The following is an 18,150-nucleotide window of genomic DNA, read 5'->3' as shown; positions in this document are numbered from 1 at the left end:
GGTATAGGTCTGATACTGGTCATAATCACTGGATCAGATATCGGACAGATAAATATGCACAGCAAAAATCAGCAAAAACATTTTAGCTGAGTCATGTTTGGGCTGTTTATTTCTTCTTTTTTGGGGGGAACAATATTTTGTTACGCAGTTGGAGAATTACAGTGTGTGTTGTTAACAGCTTCGTAGTTCAGAAATGATGGTCTAAAATGACTGCATCGGACTAATATCGGTATCGGTAGATGCTCGAGTTTGTGATCAGTATGGCCAAAATACAAAGACTCCATAAAAATCTGTCCACAAAATGTATTGAATTCATTATTTATTGAATTATGTAAGGAAATACAAGATGTGCCACTGTAGAGGTATGTTGTTTGTTTTTTACTTGATCTGATCTAGAAGTGTGCAATAAATGCAATGTTTCTTGTCTGTGTCCTCAATGTCTACTTGTTCATATACTTCATGGATTCCAGCTTGTGATGGCAGGAAAGCTAAACTGGGTTTGCATGTCAGGAGGAGTCAACAGCAGAGTGCAACTCAGAGTTCGAAATGGCCTGTTCTGTAGCTGTAGAAGCTGCAACGTGTCCACAGTGTAACCAGAATGCTTTGTGGATCTGCCAGTTTTTCCTTCTCTCCTCCATCTCTAACATCATGGGATGGCCATGTCTCTTTTGGAAAGGTGGATTTTAGCACAGGTTTTCAAAATCTTGCATGCTTTTAGGTTACGCTTAGGTTACAGGGAATTGAGTTTTATGTATGTATAATGACACACAGTGATAGGAAGATGGTTAAAAGAAAGGTGCTGGTATTTATGTGAGGGAAACTTGAGACTTTAGCTGGGTTAGGGTTAAACACTAATAACTGTCTGAATGGCAATGCTGACATGAAACTGCAGCTGGTGCTTTATATAATCTGATTGGGCCCAGAAATAAAAAAAGAAATGAATTTCAGAGGTTGGAAAATTACATGAACATTAGAGGAATTTCCTTTATTTATTCCAGAAAATCATGAAATCTTAAAACATTGGCGCTGGTCACTTTGTACTTTGGTTTGGCCTCTGTGCGTAAAACGCGTAAAATGCGCACACTAACAGATGAGTGCATTGTCAGATATTACTCTGAGCCATTCTTTGTAAAAGAAAAGAAAAGAAAGTGACAAAATAAAGTGTAAAACATGAACTCCCTGTAGAACCGAAATCCTAATCAATCTTATCAAACAAGAGTCTAAATGAGATAAAAGAAAATCAACCAATCCAAAGTCCAAACGATTAAAAACCAGTTCAGCGGCACAAAACGCCAAACAACAAAAGTCTCAATTATAAAATCCATCGCGCAAAGGAGGATGAGACAACACGTCTGAAACAGCGAAGAGTCGGTGCGTAAATGACTGGTGCGCTCATCGTCCACGTTAGAGCTAAAACGTGAACTTGTTTCAGATGTTTTAAGACGGCCCCTCTTTCTGGTGAAGGTGGGACTCTGCCATCTGAACATGTACAAGATATGTGTTGCGCACGGGACCTCCCCAAAACTTCTGGCATATAAAAGCCAAGCTAAGTCATTTGTTTAAGCAGTAGGGAGTTTCTGCTAGGGTCTGGATTGGAGTTACGCACAGACCGGACCCTACCCTGTATGAGTGGTGTCTGAGGAGAAACAGAGGATTCCCCATTACCGCAGAGAATCTACATGTCTAATATTTAGACATGTTCAGCTTTGTGGATATTCGGCTAGCGCTTTTGCTCAGCGCATCAGTGCTTTTGGTGAGAGGTCAAGGCGAGGATGATAGTAAGTATCACTTTCAAACATTGATTTTTGGGTTGTTTTTGGGACTGTGGCACCCTCAGGATGTGGATAGCCCGCAAGGATGCTGAGCAGTTTACTGGGATGTGTCTGCCTCTGTGGGATCCCTGACTCCAGTGGGCAGTGATGGGGGAAAGTTGTTACTCAGTGAGGCGTTTTTAGTGTCTTTTTAAACGGACACCCGGAGGCGAATAGGAATGTATAGCCTGGATTTTCTTTACTGACTGATGCCCTCACTGGCGTGCAGATACATGCTCAATGTGCGTCCTCCTGCAGGAGCGCGACAACCTGAGGGAAGCAGACGCGCAGTGACAGGATCCATTGAGTTCAATGAGAGTTGAAGGAGCGCACAAGCACTGAAATAATTTATAGTAAAAGAAATATGCACATGCATTCGACGCCATCTAAATCCTGTCATATTTGGAGTCAGTTTTAGAAAAAAAGTTGCACTATGAGCTGAGATCTGTAGATTCTTCCATCTTTACCATAAAAGTGTGAAAACAAATTTGATGAGGAATAACACTTGACCGTGTAAAAGTTTTCTTACTTTTATGTGGTTAAATGAATAAAGCTTTTGATGAACATCACAGTGCATTAAATCTCATTTTTTCCTGCAACTTTGTTGCCTGGAGGAGGGGATGGGGGAGCACTGGAAAAATCGCTAAAGCCTGACGTCAAAAGTGAAAAAGGGTCTAGACACTAATTAATCATCACACAGAGAGAGAAGGGTGCGGAAGGGCCGCTTTTGCAGGCGTGCAGCGCCTCTCTGTGGCAAAGCCTGGTACTACTATGTCCCCACCTTTAAGGCCCCCCACCACTCACTCATCCAGCAGCGAAATGCAATTAGGCCCCGAGTGAAAAATCTGACCGTGCACTGGAGCAGTGAGCACTGAGTTCCACTGCACACCATGTCATGTCATGTATTGTGACCTTGCGCGGGCCAACACTTCCCACAACATTTTTAGTTTCACTCCCTGATGACTGCAGCTCCGCTTCTGCTCTCAAACCATTCAACAAACGCATGCTTTCCATTGATGCTTTTCCTTATCAGCCTGTTTTCATGACTGTGGCACATCCAGATACAGTCAGAAGACTGGTTGTGTGCTTTCTATGACAATGATTTAAATAACAGAAAGGTCAAGAGTTGCCACAGGGGAACATATGTTACATTTGCTTTGATTTGGCCCCAAGAAACACTTCAATCAATCAGTGACAGTTGACTGCGTTTAGTTTACGCCAAATAAACTGTAACCTCCGCACATTAAACTCTGTCAAATGTTAACCAAACGTACCTTTGTTTTCTTCTGCCAGGTGCATTCAACAGCTGCACGTTAGACGGACAGAATTACAATGACAAGGACGTCTGGAAACCAGAGCCCTGCCAGATCTGCGTCTGTGACAGTGGAACCGTCTTGTGCGACGATGTGATCTGTGAGGATTCATCCGACTGCGCTGATCCCATCATTCCAGACGGAGAGTGCTGCCCTATCTGCCCCGACTCTGAGGGTACAACACCTTGATTTGATCTCCCCTCCCGCTGCATCACATGTGGTTAATTAGATTTTTGGCGCCACCTAGTGCCCTTACCTCGCCTGCATCTGACCATCCATGGCTCTTTGGACTCTTTGGCCCCTAAAGCTGCCTGTTTGCCAGAGGATTCTCAGTCGCTTTGGATTTACCTTTTGTTAATTTAAATGTCAGTATACATTTTTTTAACCGTGGATTACACCTGGTCTTTTGGTGATTTTTTGTTAAATTCTCGTCATGCCTGCTTGTGCAGGCAGCAACATGACCTACACGTGTTACATATATCTATAAACCTTTATACTTCCACAGTTTCAGTGGCAGACGATTTAGGGACAAATGAGCAGGCTCTTGATTCTTAGTCAAACTGCACATAGTGATTGCTGCTGTAAATAGCTTAATCCAAACACACTCACTTTCACATTATTTTCGTAAATAATGTATCATTGTGTCACTCATAAATGAGCAAAGGTGTTGACATTTTCTCTTCCTCTATTGGTTCTGTAGGAATGATTGATGGACCTATCGTTGAGGAGGTATTTTGCCCTTTTTTTAAATTCTAAATACTGAAAATGATGCATGTCTAGACTGGGCCTGAGCTCTAGTCTCCATAATCCATAAATCTCTTTGGAGATGCAGACATGGCCCAGTTTAGTTTGTTATTACACCATGTTTTTAATTTAGGATTACTCATTTGTATTCACAGTGTAGCTGAAAACATGGCAACACGGTCTAACGGTCAATTTCTTTTCTGTTTCTCCATAGACAAGCAAAGGAACCACTGGCCCCAAGGGGGACAGGGTATGTTCCGGTTCACTTGAACACTCCACATCATCAACACTTTTTAAGATACATTTTCTGTCTCTAGATGCAAATATGTTTTAAATGACGACTGTAATATGTATATGTGTGGAAAAAGAACAAGGTTCAAGCAAACTTGTGTTTATAAACAAATTAGAGGACTTCAAAAATGACACATCAGTGTTTGCATTTTGTAGTTTTCATTGTGTAGGTTTAATGATATGATCACAATATGTTATATACATATATATGTGTGTATATATGCATATATGCGTACTGCAACATAGTATAATGGGATATCCTGGGATTTGTACTTGTTACTAATTGTAACAATTACAAATTGTACTTGTATTTGTAATTATTACTCAAATTGTACACGTACTTGCTTTGTGATGCACTGATTCTGACATAACTGTTTTGCGTACAACCTTGGATAGTTATGTCACAAGGTCAACAGGTCATTGAAAGTTCAAAGGCCACATGCCACGTATGTGCTTAAAAACGATGACACCCATTTAATGAACACATAACAATAGGAAGATGAGCTTAAAAATAAGAATTAAAAAGAAATATCAACTTTTTTTTGGTTACGACTCACCTCTACAAAGAATATAGATCACGTGAGTTTAAATCATGACTTGCTATGAACTATTTTATCACCAAATTGACAAAAAGACTATTTTGCTCCACAGGGTTCAGTTGGTCCTCCTGGCAACGATGGACTCGACGGACAGCCTGGCCTGCCTGGCCCACCCGGCCCCCCTGGCCCACCCGGCCTTGGCGGAGTAAGTATCACTAAGCCAGAAAACCCATAAAGTGATTGAAGCCAGATAAAGTACATCTTTATAACTCATGGCAGATTAAATGAACTTTAATCCATCATAATCTAACTCCAAACTCTAAGGCTGTCCCTTATTAATACCATCTTGTTTATTTGTGGGCTGTGAGTGTGGATAGCTCACCTGAGAATCAGGTGTCGTGAAGATATTAAATACCTGGCATTCATCACATAGTCAAACAATGCCAGCATGAGTTTATTCCCTCATCTCCCTCAATAGAAGTCTTACACTTACACATGTGAGTCAAAACTATTAATCAAACACTGTGGAAGGAGAAAAAACATGTTGTGTTTGTGTGCTACAGTAACTCACTAGTCATAAGTGTCAAAGCTCTAATTCTCTGTCTCTTCTCACAGAACTTCTCTCCTCAAATGGGCTATGTTGACCACTCCAAATCTAGCGGTCCAGCTCAACCTGGCCCAATGGTATGTAACCCTTTCTTTTAAAATCAGCTGCTAAATATTCAATATTAAATGTTAGATATAAAAATAGATATAAAGATATTTTAAAGGTTTTTTTTGTGTGTGTCCTTTTCACCAGGGTCCTATGGGTCCTCGTGGTCCTCCTGGACCCTCTGGCTCCAGTGTAAGTACATCACTTCAATTACAACATTTATAATTCCTGTCACTGATGCTGATAAATGCATAATTATGTATATATATATATATATATATATATAGAAAAAGAGAAGTGTGCTCACATCATATTGATCTATTTTTCTTGTCGTCTTTCAGGGTGCTCAGGGTTTCACTGGACCCCCTGGTGAGCCCGGTGAGCCTGGTGCTTCTGTGAGTATATAAAATGTTTTCCTAAACAAGTGCAACACATCGATCACACACACCCTACATGAATCGACTGCTTCTTATTAATTAGTTGTTAAGTATACTTGACTGTAGCACTTCTCAAGCTACGTCCTGTGCTATGTGTTCCACTTCCTGTCATAATCGCTGACGATGGATGTGTTGGTGCCTGATGCAGCCTCTGCTCATTACCCACAACAAAATAATGAATGATCAGCTTTAGTTTGGTGCTAATCCAGTCATTTGTTGTTGTCTTTAGGGTCCCATGGGTTCACGTGGTCCCGCTGGCCCCCCTGGAAAGAACGGAGATGATGTACGTGACTTTTTGATCATTTTCCTTCCCGTCCTTTTTTGATTGTTGTCCTTATTTCTGAGGCATGTTGTAGGGATGTTAAACAGTTATGTTCATGCCTAATGTACAGAAAGACATGGCTAAAAAAAAAGTTGTCATTTTAACACCAAATAGATTTATATTGATAGAATTGAACTCGCACTAACCTCCTCTCTGTGTGTTCTCAACAGGGTGAGCCCGGCAAAGCTGGACGCCCCGGTGAGCGTGGAGCCGCCGGTCCTCAGGTGAGTGAGATCTTTTTAAGCAAAAGAAGATGAAGAGCTGGTCAATTTTCATAATGATCCAAGACTGACTCATTAGAACAGTAGGAAGTGAGGCTTGTTTTTGAAGATCAGCTATTGATCTGGTTTTCCTCGTCTGTGCAGGGTGCTCGTGGATTCCCCGGAACTCCTGGACTCCCCGGCATCAAGGGACACAGAGTGAGTGCAAATGAGAAGAACACTGAATATTAAATGCATTGTTTTTGTCGTTATGAGTAGGTAATTATTATAATTAGCATTATGATGCTTATTTTTTATTATTTTCCCACAGGGTTTCAGTGGTCTGGATGGAGCCAAGGGAGACACAGGACCCGCTGGCCCTAAGGTGAGGCAGCAGGATGCGCTTTCTCCTCACCAAAGCAGGAACATAGATAGCACCATTATTTCACTTCTCAACCACAACCTCTAATGCTAATCTTTTTTGGCCTTCTTCTGTCAATAGGGAGAGCCCGGTAACTCTGGAGAGAATGGTCTCCCCGGAATAATGGTACGTGTTTCATCTTAACCCTAAAACTGCAACCCTTTGGGTCTAATTCTATTAATTAATAAAAGAAAGCCGGTATAAAAATGTTACAGCACTGTCAACAGGACTTTTTGTTTGCCTTTTTCAGGGTGCTCGTGGTCTTCCTGGTGAGAGAGGTCGCCCCGGAGCTCCTGGCCCCTCTGTAAGTAATCTCATCCATGATTTGCTCGTGAAAATTCAAAATACAGAAACTGGAGCAAATTTATGATAATTAGTTGCAAAATTGCATGTGACATTGATCTCTTCCTCTGCAGGGTGCTCGTGGTAATGATGGAAACTCTGGTCCCGCTGGACCTCCTGTGAGTAATATGCTAGAAACTAGGCAATATTGTTAACTTTCTTTCTTTATGGGTCGAAACTGTTGCCTGACATTACTTCTCTTTATTTTTCAGGGACCTACTGGACCCGCTGGTGCCCCTGGCTTCCCCGGTGGTGCTGGTGCTAAGGTAAGTGTCGCAATACTGCCATCATTAAATCAAAAGAGACACTTTAATTGTCATGCTAAGTTGATAATGCTTAGATTAGGTTACCACATTTGCTCCCATCACCTCACTGTTGTTGCTCATGAGCTGGAAACCTGGGCCGTGAACTAGCCACGTCACCCTGCTTAGGCTGTAGAGTTTGAGCATTTGTAGAAGAATCCCTGCTGAAACAATACAAAACTGATTTCACAAAGCAGTTACACTCTTCAAAATGTCTCCGAGGCAACGCTACAAGTGAACACTGTAGCCACCAGATGGCATCATTGGACTTCTAATGTTGTCCGCCTCCCTGTTGGTATCAAACCATTTTAAATTCCTGTAATGCTCAATTATTATTATTAAGTCATGAACAACTGAGCTGTTTTAAGAACCAGGAGAAGAAGGAGACATTTGAATATTACAGTAATAGTGTGGATACATGGTGTCTCTTTCAACACCAGAATTATATTGACACTCAAATATCTTATTAGCAGCTGTAAATAAAAACAAAATTAAAAATAATTTTGGACATGAATGTCAATACAACAGGATGACATATAACTTAATGTAATTTACATGCAGTTTGGACATGAAATGAAATAAGCAGTGTTTACCAGGAAGGGTTTACTCACAATGTCAGTGCAGCGTTCTGAGATCATGTTGCTTCCTTCCACAGGGAGAGACTGGTGGTCCAGGATCTCGTGGATCCGAGGGACCCCAGGGAGCCCGTGGTGAGCCTGGTAACCCAGGACCCGCTGGCCCTGCTGGACCTGCTGTGAGTGGACACTCCACTGTTTAGAAACTTGTCTACACACTGTCAGATTAACATCATAAACTAAAAAACAACAACAATTGCTCATCTTAAACTGTTTAAATGTGTTTCCTCCTTCATCAGGGAAACCCAGGATCTGATGGTGCCCCTGGTAACAAGGGTTCTCCTGTAAGTATGAACACATTTTGATCATATTTATTGCAAATAAGTTCTCCAGTTGGAAGTATTCTGACAATTTAATACTCAATCCAAACAGGGTGCTGCTGGTATTGCTGGTGCTCCTGGTTTCCCCGGCTCTCGTGGTCCTGCTGGAGCTCAGGGAGGTCTTGGTGCTCCTGGTCCCAAGGGTAACAATGTGAGTCAACAATTCATTTGTGAATTTGGAGTTTTGGTGTGACCATACATCATTATCCAGTATTATAAAGACAAGATAACATTAATAACCTGTGTGTTTCTGTCAACAGGGAGACCCTGGTGCCCCTGGATCTAAGGGAGAGCCTGGTACCAAGGGAGAGCCTGTAAGTTTCAGAAACACATGACTGAATTAATCAAACGTCTGAAAGATTTTAGCAAATGACTTGAGATGGAGATATTTTGAATGCTGTTCACTTTTTTCAATCCCAGGGTCCCGCTGGAGTTCAGGGACTTCCTGGTCCTTCTGGTGAGGAGGGAAAGAGAGGAGCTCGCGGAGAGCCCGGTGGTGCTGGAGCCCGTGGACCCCCTGGAGAGCGCGTAAGCTATATACCTCTTTTGTTGTCAAACACTAAAAAAAAGAAAGAAAAGAAACTTCCACTGTAGTTACCACTAATTTGAGGGGGAGATTAAAAACAAACACATAAATTGTGGGTCGCCGTTTATTTTTATTTAGTGATGCAACAATCTGATAATGTAAAAACTCTGCTATATTCCCAGGGGGATTCAGCCCTAAACTTGAGCTTTTATATCACAGTTTGTGACATGGTGTGTTTTTTTTTCATTAGGGTTCCCCTGGTGCTCGTGGTTTCCCTGGTACTGATGGACCTGCTGGTGGCAAGGTGAGCTTTTTCCACTTTTTTCAGTTGATCTTTAGGCAGGTCAGTAATTCATCTGTCAAACTGGGAAGTGACGTCCTTATTCCCAATATATTCAAACCTCCCAAAATAGCTATTAGCATAGATTTAAATATGGATCATTTAGATGCATTAATGCTGTGGAGGTTAGTGTTGACTCTTTTTCTCTTGTGTGACAGGGAGCCCCTGGTGAGCGCGGTTCCCCCGGTCCTCTGGGAGCTCAAGGAGCCACTGGTGAGTCTGGAAGCCCCGGTGCTCCTGGCGCACCTGGATCCAAGGTGAGTGCAACTGCATATTTCTTTAATCTGAGCTGATTAAACACCAATAGGTTTTCTGTCATTGTGCATTTAATCTCACTTAAAAAAACTCTTTCTCTTTTTTTATTTAGGGTATGACTGGTAGCCCTGGCAGCACTGGCGCTGATGGCAAAGCTGGACCTTCTGTAAGTACAGTCTCCAGTAGCATCAGATACTAGTGACTTCCTCGTGTAGGAGCTGCAATCAATCATTTTCTTAATGATCATTAGGGTGCCGCTGGACAAGATGGCCGCCCTGGACCACCTGGCCCCGCTGGACCAAGAGGTCAGCCTGGAGTTATGGGATTCCCTGGACCCAAGGGAGTCTCTGTAAGTCAACAGAATATCCACACGTTCAATTTCCTTTTCAAATGTACAAATATGACTCTAGAAGGTCACCATTTACATAGCTATGGGCATGAAAAATTAATTTTATTTATGTACATTAAAAGTAGGTTTATATTGAAACTGATCAGTAAAAACTGTAGTTTTTGATAATTGGTAATAATTGGACCTTGTTGTTTTTGACAGGGTGAGGCGGGTAAAGCTGGTGAGAGAGGACCCACTGGTGGTACTGGCGCTGTTGTAAGTACTTCAGTGTATTTCCAAACAATAGCATTTAAACTCCCATGGAAAAGCTAAAAGGCTAATTGGTTTTGCTAATGTATTTGTTCACAGGGTGCCCCTGGCAAAGATGGTGATGTTGGTGCTCCTGGACCTTCTGGCCCCGCTGTACGTATTTTATCTGCTTTGCCTGAGACACATATTGTGACTTATTATTTCACTTTTTCCCCCCATTATTTTGTATGTTCAAAGGTTCATTAAGTTTAATTCTCTCTGTTCAGGGACCTGCTGGAGAGAAGGGAGAGCAGGGACCTGCTGGTTCTGCTGGATTCCAGGTAGGTTTCTTTACCTTCACTGCTATGTATTTCTGAGCTTTGATAAAATTCTACACTTTGACTATATATGCATGTTAATCATGTTAATGTTAAACATCGTAATTATTTGTGCAGGGTCTTCCTGGACCCCAAGGTGCTACTGGTGAGACTGGCAAGCCTGGTGAGCAGGTAAGAGCCACACACCTAATGTTATGAACCACATACACAAATACACATATTGTTACAGTTCAGGAGGGTTATCGCTCAAGATTAAATATTTTGTCAACAAAATTCTGTGATTTCTCCGAGTCTTGTGAGAGATTCAGCACACATCATATTGACATCATTAATTAGAAGTCACAATAACGTTCTCCACTTCCCTTTTCTCCCTCAGGGTGCTCCCGGTGAGGCTGGACCCCATGGCCCATCTGGACCTAGAGTGAGTCTCAGAAACGCAGCATTGTCATCACGAGTAGTAAACACTGTTCCTCTCGTCTTCAGGCCAAATGGCTGTGACTGATATGTCCTCTCTATCTTTTAGGGCGAGAGAGGTTTCCCTGGTGAGCGTGGTACTCCTGGTATCGCTGGCCCTAATGGACCCCGTGGTTCCCCTGGCCCTGCTGGTAGCGATGGAGCTAAGGTGGGTTAACAAAAGTTGTGATTAAAAAAAGTACTTTTTAAGATGGAGAAACAGTAATTTTACAGCCAACATGGCCATTCACTGAAAAATAAATCTCCCCTTTTTAATCTATTTTAAGCATCAGTTTCCTTGAGAAAAGACACTATACAACATAGGTTAACCAGTGTTTTATTAGAATATAATACTTTATTATTGACTCCAGCACACAAAGCTGAGCAAATCAAAATACTATCTTGTTATGGGGTTCATCATTTTGTAGAATATAATCTCCTTATCAGTGATTATGTAACATGTTCCTATATCCAAGAATGTTATGTTGGCTGGAACAAATAAATCCATGAGGTGAACAGAAGAAAGAAACAAAAGTTTGAAACAACATTTCTCATATTCACATAATTTATGGGATTTGAATAATAATAATTTAGTAATAAATAAATGACAGATCATCTTTTTCCCTCATTCTTAAATGCTCAATCACTTCACTGCTTTCTAACCCATTTGCAATAATAAATGGCATAACCTCTTAGATTGCTTTGTTTTTGAACAACCAGCATAATCTGTGGCTACTTCTTAACGGTTTTCACTAAATCTAGTTAGGCAGAGGCATCATAAGTAGAGGGGAAGAACATAAACTATAATGTCAACGCTTTATTTCACCCTCCACTACAGATGGAGGTAAAAACAAAAATCTGTTGTGCAGGTTGGGCACAAGACTACAGTAAACTAATCAATAATTAACAATGCCAAATCATTTTTGTTTCTTTTTTATTTTTTTGTATATCATAAATCATTGACCATCATCAACAAAACCAGTGCAGACAAACACTGGATTGTTCACTGGTGGCTGATTTGATTGAAACATGGGTGAATGCTAATGTGATTATTAATGCTTTTGTGTTTGTGTGCAGGGAGAGCCCGGTGCCAACGGCGCCCCCGGTGGTGTTGGACCTGCCGGTATGCAGGGAATGCCTGGTGAGCGCGGAGCTGGTGGTATGCCCGGTGCCAAGGGAGAGAGAGTGAGTATTCAACCAAACGTTTATGCGTGTGGTTCATAAAGTCCAGTTAACATAGTTTCATAGTCTTGTAACCAGTGGGTAAAGTTTTCTTTTGTTCATCCCAAGTGGCCGTCATAACCTTGTTCTTCTCTCAGGGTGATGCTGGTCCCAAGGGAGGCGATGGCGCTGCTGGCAAAGATGGCGCTCGTGGTCTGACCGGTCCCATTGGAGTCCCTGGACCCTCTGGTCCTCAGGGTGAGAAGGTGAGTCAAGAAACAACATAGTCTTTTTACAAATTACACCGATGCAGATTCATAATTTTATTGTCTCAAGTTAAATCAAGTCTGTTGCCACTTACAGTTCAGTATTACAGTATTTTTATTCACATATACTGCTAGAAATAGATGAATGAATGAATGCAGCCATCTGGTTTTAGAAGCATTGTCTCTCCTTTAAGCAATGTCATTGTCAACTAATGAACTAGTAGCTAAATCTGGTAGAAAGCATCTTTCCTGTTACTGAGATGCATCTATTTTGTACACTGTATGTGATAGAAATAAAGTCAATAAGCACCCTCTCTCTTTTCTCTCTGGTTTTAGGGTGAGGGTGGTGCTCCCGGAGTTTCTGGACCCACTGGACCTCGTGGTTCCCCTGTAATTTCACTTTCAATAATGCACCTAATTCAACACATAAAGTAAATAACATAGAGCTCCACAATAAATAATGTATTAACTTCAGACTTGCATTATTCGTTGGACAGGGTGAGCGTGGAGAGAGTGGCCCCTCTGGACCTGCTGGATTTGCTGGACCTCCTGTAAGTAGTCAATAATTGATTGAGATGTTGATGTAGAGTAGATGTTTTTTTGTATTTTTACTACTATGTTAATTTACTGATTCCTTTTTTGTATTTGTCAATTATCTATATTTCCCAGTGTGGGATCAATAGAGAGAAATTTAATCTAATGTTGAGTTTAATTTAATTTGACCCCAAGTTGACTTTTTTTTCTTTCACTTCATGTGAAATCATGACCACTCACTTTGGATTTGAGCTGACTTGACTTGTGTCGTTTCTCTTGCGCTCCAAATTCAGGGTCTTGATGGACAGCCTGGTGCCAAGGGAGAGACTGGTGACACCGGACCCAAGGGAGACGCTGGTGCTCCTGGACCCGCTGGAGTTGTTGGAGCTGCTGGTCCTCAGGTAGGTCCACATTTGAGATGAAGACACGGATATCATCTAGAGTTGCAAGCAGCTGTGATTATTTTTGGTATGGCTGATTATCTTTTTTTAGTTAACTGTTATTTTCACAAAAAAAGTATGTTCAAATCGCCTCATAAAACTGTTTTGTCACACAGTTTATCCGTATCAAATAATTAAAACATCTTTTGATTTGACTTGTGATTTTGACTATTTTGTGATTAGTTGTGCTACAGTAAAAGTTGGGAGTTCAATGTTTGTCATTACGTCTCTGTTAACAGGGAAATGCTGGCCCTCCTGGACCCAAAGGTTCTCGTGGTGGTGCTGGATCTCCTGTAAGTATCTTAACATGGTGTATTATATTTGGAAATAAAGATGAAACTGTCACTATTAGCAAAGCATTTTTCATTGTAATATGTGATTTGTTTGTTTGTGTGCATGTAGGGTGCTACTGGTTTCCCTGGACCTAGTGGAAGAGTTGGACCCCCTGGCCCCTCTGTAAGTAGTGAAATGCAATTGTGTCTCCAGGCTCTTTCTGTATAACCATCACGTCCTTCAGTAGAGCTTTGACTGAATGGTTTGACTCCTCTTTTGCTTCCAGGGAGTTGCTGGACCCCCTGGCCCCGTTGGACCTGTTGGCAAAGATGGACAAAGAGGAGGCCGTGGTGAGACTGGCCCCGCCGGTCGTCCCGGTGAGCCTGGTGCTGCTGGAGCCCCTGGACCTAGTGGAGACAAGGGATCTCCTGGTTCCGATGGACCTGCTGTGAGTGCCTGCCGTAACTGTGAAAACACATTCTGTCAAGGTTTTTGACAGCATAAAATATGGTGCTGTGAACTCTTTTTATGTACATAACTGACCATGTCCTTCTGTGCAGGGTGCCCCTGGTACCTCTGGACCCCAAGGTATTGCTGGACAGCGTGGTATTGTAGGTCTCCCCGGACAGCGTGGAGAGCGTGGTTTCTCTGGTCTGCCTGGACCTGGTGTAAGTATTTTCCTGAGTACATTATGGTCAAAGTGCATGTTGTATACTCTGTGGGCTACATTTTTTCATGCACATAAAAGTAGAACTTCCACACATCATTTCTAACACTACCTTGTCTACTGCAGATTATTGATCTCTGCTGTTGTTTTTCAGGGTGAGCCTGGAAAGCAGGGACCTGGTGGTCCCTTTGGTGAGCGTGGTCCCCCTGGACCTGCTGGACCTCCTGGACTCTCTGGTGCTCCCGGAGAGGCTGGTCGTGAGGTAGGTGGCCTGAACCTGCAGTGTCATTATACTGACATCTGCCATTCACACAAACTCACAAACCTGCCTAGCAAATGGTTTCTAACCATCAAGCTTCTTCACTATAGGGTTCTGCTGGTCACGATGGCGCCCCTGGTCGCGATGGAGCCGCTGGCCCCAAGGTAACATTTTGTCTCTTGTGTAATTTTCAGCTTCAAATTGTACTTAAATACAAAACATTTGTTGTTACGTAGAATTATCTCACTCAAGATTTGTTCCTCTTATAGGGAGACCGTGGTGAGAGCGGTATGGCTGGACCCCCTGGAGCTCCTGGTGCTCCTGGAGCTCCCGGACATGTTGGCCCCTCTGGCAAATCTGGTGAACGTGGAGAGGCTGTAAGTCCATGTCCTTCTCATTGAAACTACTGAAATTTTTAACTGATGACAGATTAAGTTTTTCACTGCAATCTGTTTTCCCTGCTCTCCCTTCTCCACTAGGGCCCTGCTGGTCCCGCTGGTCCTTCTGGCCCTGCTGGTGTCCGTGGCTCTGCTGTAAGTTCATTACTACATAATATGTACCACTGACACATATTCACATTGTTCTGAAATCAGTGCAAACTGTCTGTGTTGATGATTGCGTGAACATGAGATGGAAATCTGACCCCTCGCTTTGTTCAGGGCCCCGCTGGTGCCAAGGGAGATAGAGGAGAGGCTGGTGAGGCTGGAGAGAGAGGCCACAAGGGACACAGAGGATTCAGTGGCATGCAGGGTCTGCCCGGACCTGCTGTAAGTAAACCTCACAAATGTGTTCATTCCTGCATCCCACAACATGAAAGGTTTAATATCAACATTCTCATCTGCCTGTAGGGAACTGCTGGAGAGAGAGGACCCGCTGGTGTCAATGGACCCGCTGGACCAAGAGTAAGTAAGATCTTCTAACTGACCCAGGAGAAAAATCTGTGTGTGAGAATCTGGACAATATACAGTGCATCATAATACAGCTCTTACACATGAACTGATATGAATTGATATTTTCCCTCACTGAATGTTCATTGGCTTTTGTTCGATAGGGACCTTCTGGAAGCAATGGTGCCCCTGGTAAGGATGGTATGAATGGTCTGCCCGGACCCATCGGACCCCCTGGACCTCGCGGTCGCAATGGAGAGATGGGACCTGCTGTAAGTTGTGCTTCTTTCTCTTTTACTTTCTGCAGACGTGTAAATGTGGCTACAACTTATAAGCCTTTGGTATCTTCAAACAGGGTCCTCCTGGACCCCCTGGACCTGCTGGACCCCCTGGAGCTCCCGGTGGTGGATTTGACTTCATCAGCCAGCCAGCTCAGGAGAAGGCTCCCGATCACTTCCGTGGCGGCCACTACCGCGCTGACGACCCCAACATGATGCGCGATCGCGACATGGAGGTTGACACCACCCTGAAGACCCTGTCTCAGAGGGTTGAGAAAATCCGCAGCCCCGACGGTACCCAGAAGAGCCCTGCCCGCATGTGCCGTGACCTGAGGATGTGCCACCCTGAGTGGAAGAGCGGTGAGTGCAGTTCAGAGCTTGCTGGAGCCTTTAGATCAAGTATAACAGGAGGATAAGCTCTGATTCACACTGTTTTTTGTCCGTCTCTCATTACAGGCTCTTTCTGGGTTGATCCCAACCAGGGATCTCCTCTGGATGCCATCAAGGTCCACTGCAACATGGAGACTGGCGAGACCTGCATCTACCCCAGTGAGTCCAACATCCCCATGAAGAACTGGTACCTCAGCAAGAACATCAAGAAACACGTCTGGTTCAGCGAGTCCATGACCGGTGGATTCCAGGTGAGAAAACTAATTGGAAGATCAGACAGTGCGCAGTACAATTAAGTCAGTGACAATAACATCTCTGTAACTCCTCTCTTCGCCACGCAGTTCCAGTATGGCACCGATGGAGCTGATCCCGAGGATGTCAACATCCAGATGACCTTCATGCGCCTGATGTCCAACCAGGCCTCTCAGAACATCACTTACCACTGCAAGAACAGCATTGCCTACATGGACGCCGCCACTGGCAACCTGAAGAAGGCCATGCTTCTCCAGGGCTCCAATGATGTCGAGATCAGAGCCGAGGGCAACAGCCGCTTCACATACAGCGTCAGCGAGGATGGATGCACGGTGAGTTTGCCATGGACATTTGGACATTTACATGGATTCCTCAAAACCTTTGCAGCATGTGTGTATAAATAACCTTTCCGAGCTAAAGTTTCCTTCTTTCCTTTTCTCCACAGTCACACACTGGCACATGGGGCAAGACAGTCATCGACTACAAGACATCAAAAACATCCCGCCTGCCCATCATTGACATTGCTCCTATGGATGTTGGTGCATCTGATCAGGAATTTGGCGTTGAAGTTGGCCCTGTTTGCTTCTTGTAAAAAAATGAAAGAAATATGGACATGACATTTGTTGTTTTTTTTTCTAGCAGTCATCTCTAAATCCTTTTTTCTATGCATTCAAAACTCATTCGGCTGCCATTGGTCCACATGCTTAAAACCACTCTACTGAAGACGGTGTTTGTGTTTTCCCACTCATGAGAAGTTTTTTTGGGACTGCTACTTCAACTGAAACCAGCCACAAGGACACTTTAAAAAGAATCTTTTGTTTCCACTGGCAACAAGAATATAATATATACTTGTGTAAAATTTTCCCCTGGAGATTGAGAAAAAAAAAATCCACATGCGACGAAAACACAGGTGACTTTTGCCAATTTCTACCACTGCAGAAGGACATTGAAAACAACAAGTGATATGTACCATTTTTCTGGTGTTAAATAAATTGTAAAAAGTGTGAAGTGTCTTCTTGTTCTAAATTCATGAACAACAAAACACCTGAACGTTGCTCAGACAAATGTGACCGTCAAATGAGCAAAGACGACAAAGCTAACCTTCATTGCAATATGTAGATGGCTACCTCATATCAAGAAGTCACCCCTATTTTTTTTCTTAAACGACAAGGGTACATTTTACACAACAAGTCTATTTTGGCAAATTAAATCCATTCAAAGGTGCTATTACAACTCAAAGAGGTCCAGTTATTGGTGTTTGATGGTGAGACGTTCCCTGTCATACTGTAATTATTGCCACTAATGTCTGCAGAACCTTTGGTGCTACTAAAATTGACTCATTCTCTTGTTGTCTATGCAGTGCAATTGTTTTCTTCTTAAGTGTTGGTTTGATGACAGAGGTCCTTTGAAAAGGCAATCACTGCAGATGTAATGCATGCAATCATGTCTTTGTAGATAAAAGCAAGTGACTCTGGTACTCATTCCCCTGCCCGTTTGTGCAGTATTGACCTTTCTGTCTGTTTGCCCCTGTGGAAAACTCCTCTTCACTAAAAGAAAAAAAAAACAGCACACATCTCCCACCATGTTGTTTATGTTGTTTGTTGATGTCGAAGGGTTTCTTAAAAAATAATTTGAAGCAGACCCCTTTCATGGTTTAAAAGAAAAGATTCTGTACTTATTTTGTACATGTATAATAAATCAAGATGTTTTTAATTATTTTGGGTGCTGAAATAAAGCATGTGAAGTGGTCTACTCAGTGGCGGAGTTTTCACTGTCCTGTCTTGCAACTGTTGTGAAACCGAGGTCAGATAGGACTGGGGAGATACAAGGATGCAGTGTTTCCCACCCTCAGAGACCTCAGGAGACCACACATGTTCCAGCTCTGGTGGTAAAATACAGTTAGAGAAGGTTCAAAATCCAACTGT

General features: G+C 42.8%; 1 protein-coding gene across 1 annotated transcript; it reads left to right on the top strand.

Annotated features, from left to right (window-relative positions):
• The first annotated feature begins 1,551 nt into the window (after window positions 1-1,551).
• col1a1b (collagen, type I, alpha 1b) lies at window positions 1,552-17,229 on the top strand. Its single transcript, XM_044013683.1, has 51 exons — window positions 1,552-1,778; window positions 3,105-3,299; window positions 3,825-3,853; window positions 4,083-4,118; window positions 4,811-4,903; window positions 5,314-5,382; window positions 5,498-5,542; window positions 5,692-5,745; window positions 6,017-6,070; window positions 6,280-6,333; window positions 6,475-6,528; window positions 6,641-6,694; window positions 6,812-6,856; window positions 6,981-7,034; window positions 7,147-7,191; window positions 7,285-7,338; window positions 8,030-8,128; window positions 8,249-8,293; window positions 8,382-8,480; window positions 8,590-8,643; window positions 8,750-8,857; window positions 9,106-9,159; window positions 9,354-9,452; window positions 9,563-9,616; window positions 9,701-9,799; window positions 10,001-10,054; window positions 10,148-10,201; window positions 10,315-10,368; window positions 10,483-10,536; window positions 10,742-10,786; window positions 10,889-10,987; window positions 11,896-12,003; window positions 12,138-12,245; window positions 12,582-12,635; window positions 12,743-12,796; window positions 13,073-13,180; window positions 13,459-13,512; window positions 13,622-13,675; window positions 13,779-13,940; window positions 14,053-14,160; window positions 14,314-14,421; window positions 14,529-14,582; window positions 14,688-14,795; window positions 14,898-14,951; window positions 15,078-15,185; window positions 15,267-15,320; window positions 15,470-15,577; window positions 15,661-15,943; window positions 16,040-16,224; window positions 16,315-16,557; window positions 16,671-17,229. The coding sequence occupies exons 1-51, from the start codon at window positions 1,697-1,699 to the stop codon at window positions 16,815-16,817; spliced, it is 4,350 nt and encodes a 1,449-aa protein (XP_043869618.1). The 5' UTR covers window positions 1,552-1,696; the 3' UTR covers window positions 16,818-17,229.
• The last annotated feature ends 921 nt before the right edge of the window (window positions 17,230-18,150 follow it).

This window comes from Solea senegalensis, linkage group LG18 (assembly GCF_019176455.1).
Source record: "Solea senegalensis isolate Sse05_10M linkage group LG18, IFAPA_SoseM_1, whole genome shotgun sequence".
Taxonomy (NCBI): Eukaryota; Metazoa; Chordata; class Actinopteri; order Pleuronectiformes; family Soleidae; genus Solea; species Solea senegalensis.
The sequence above is the reverse complement of the archived record's forward strand: the minus strand, read 5'-3'. Positions and strand labels throughout refer to the sequence as shown.

What these genes read in the sequence shown, in the direction of transcription:
- col1a1b (XM_044013683.1), top strand. Translation starts at nt 1,697, where the DNA reads ATGTTCAGCTTTGTGGATATTCGGCTAGCGCTTTTGCTCAGCGCATCA. An exon ending in CTGGCCCCAAGGGGGACAGG is followed by an intron (nt 4,119 to 4,810) that starts GTATGTTCCGGT and finishes TTTGCTCCACAG; the next exon opens with GGTTCAGTTGGTCCTCCTGG. An exon ending in AGGGTCTGCCCGGACCTGCT is followed by an intron (nt 15,186 to 15,266) that starts GTAAGTAAACCT and finishes ATCTGCCTGTAG; the next exon opens with GGAACTGCTGGAGAGAGAGG.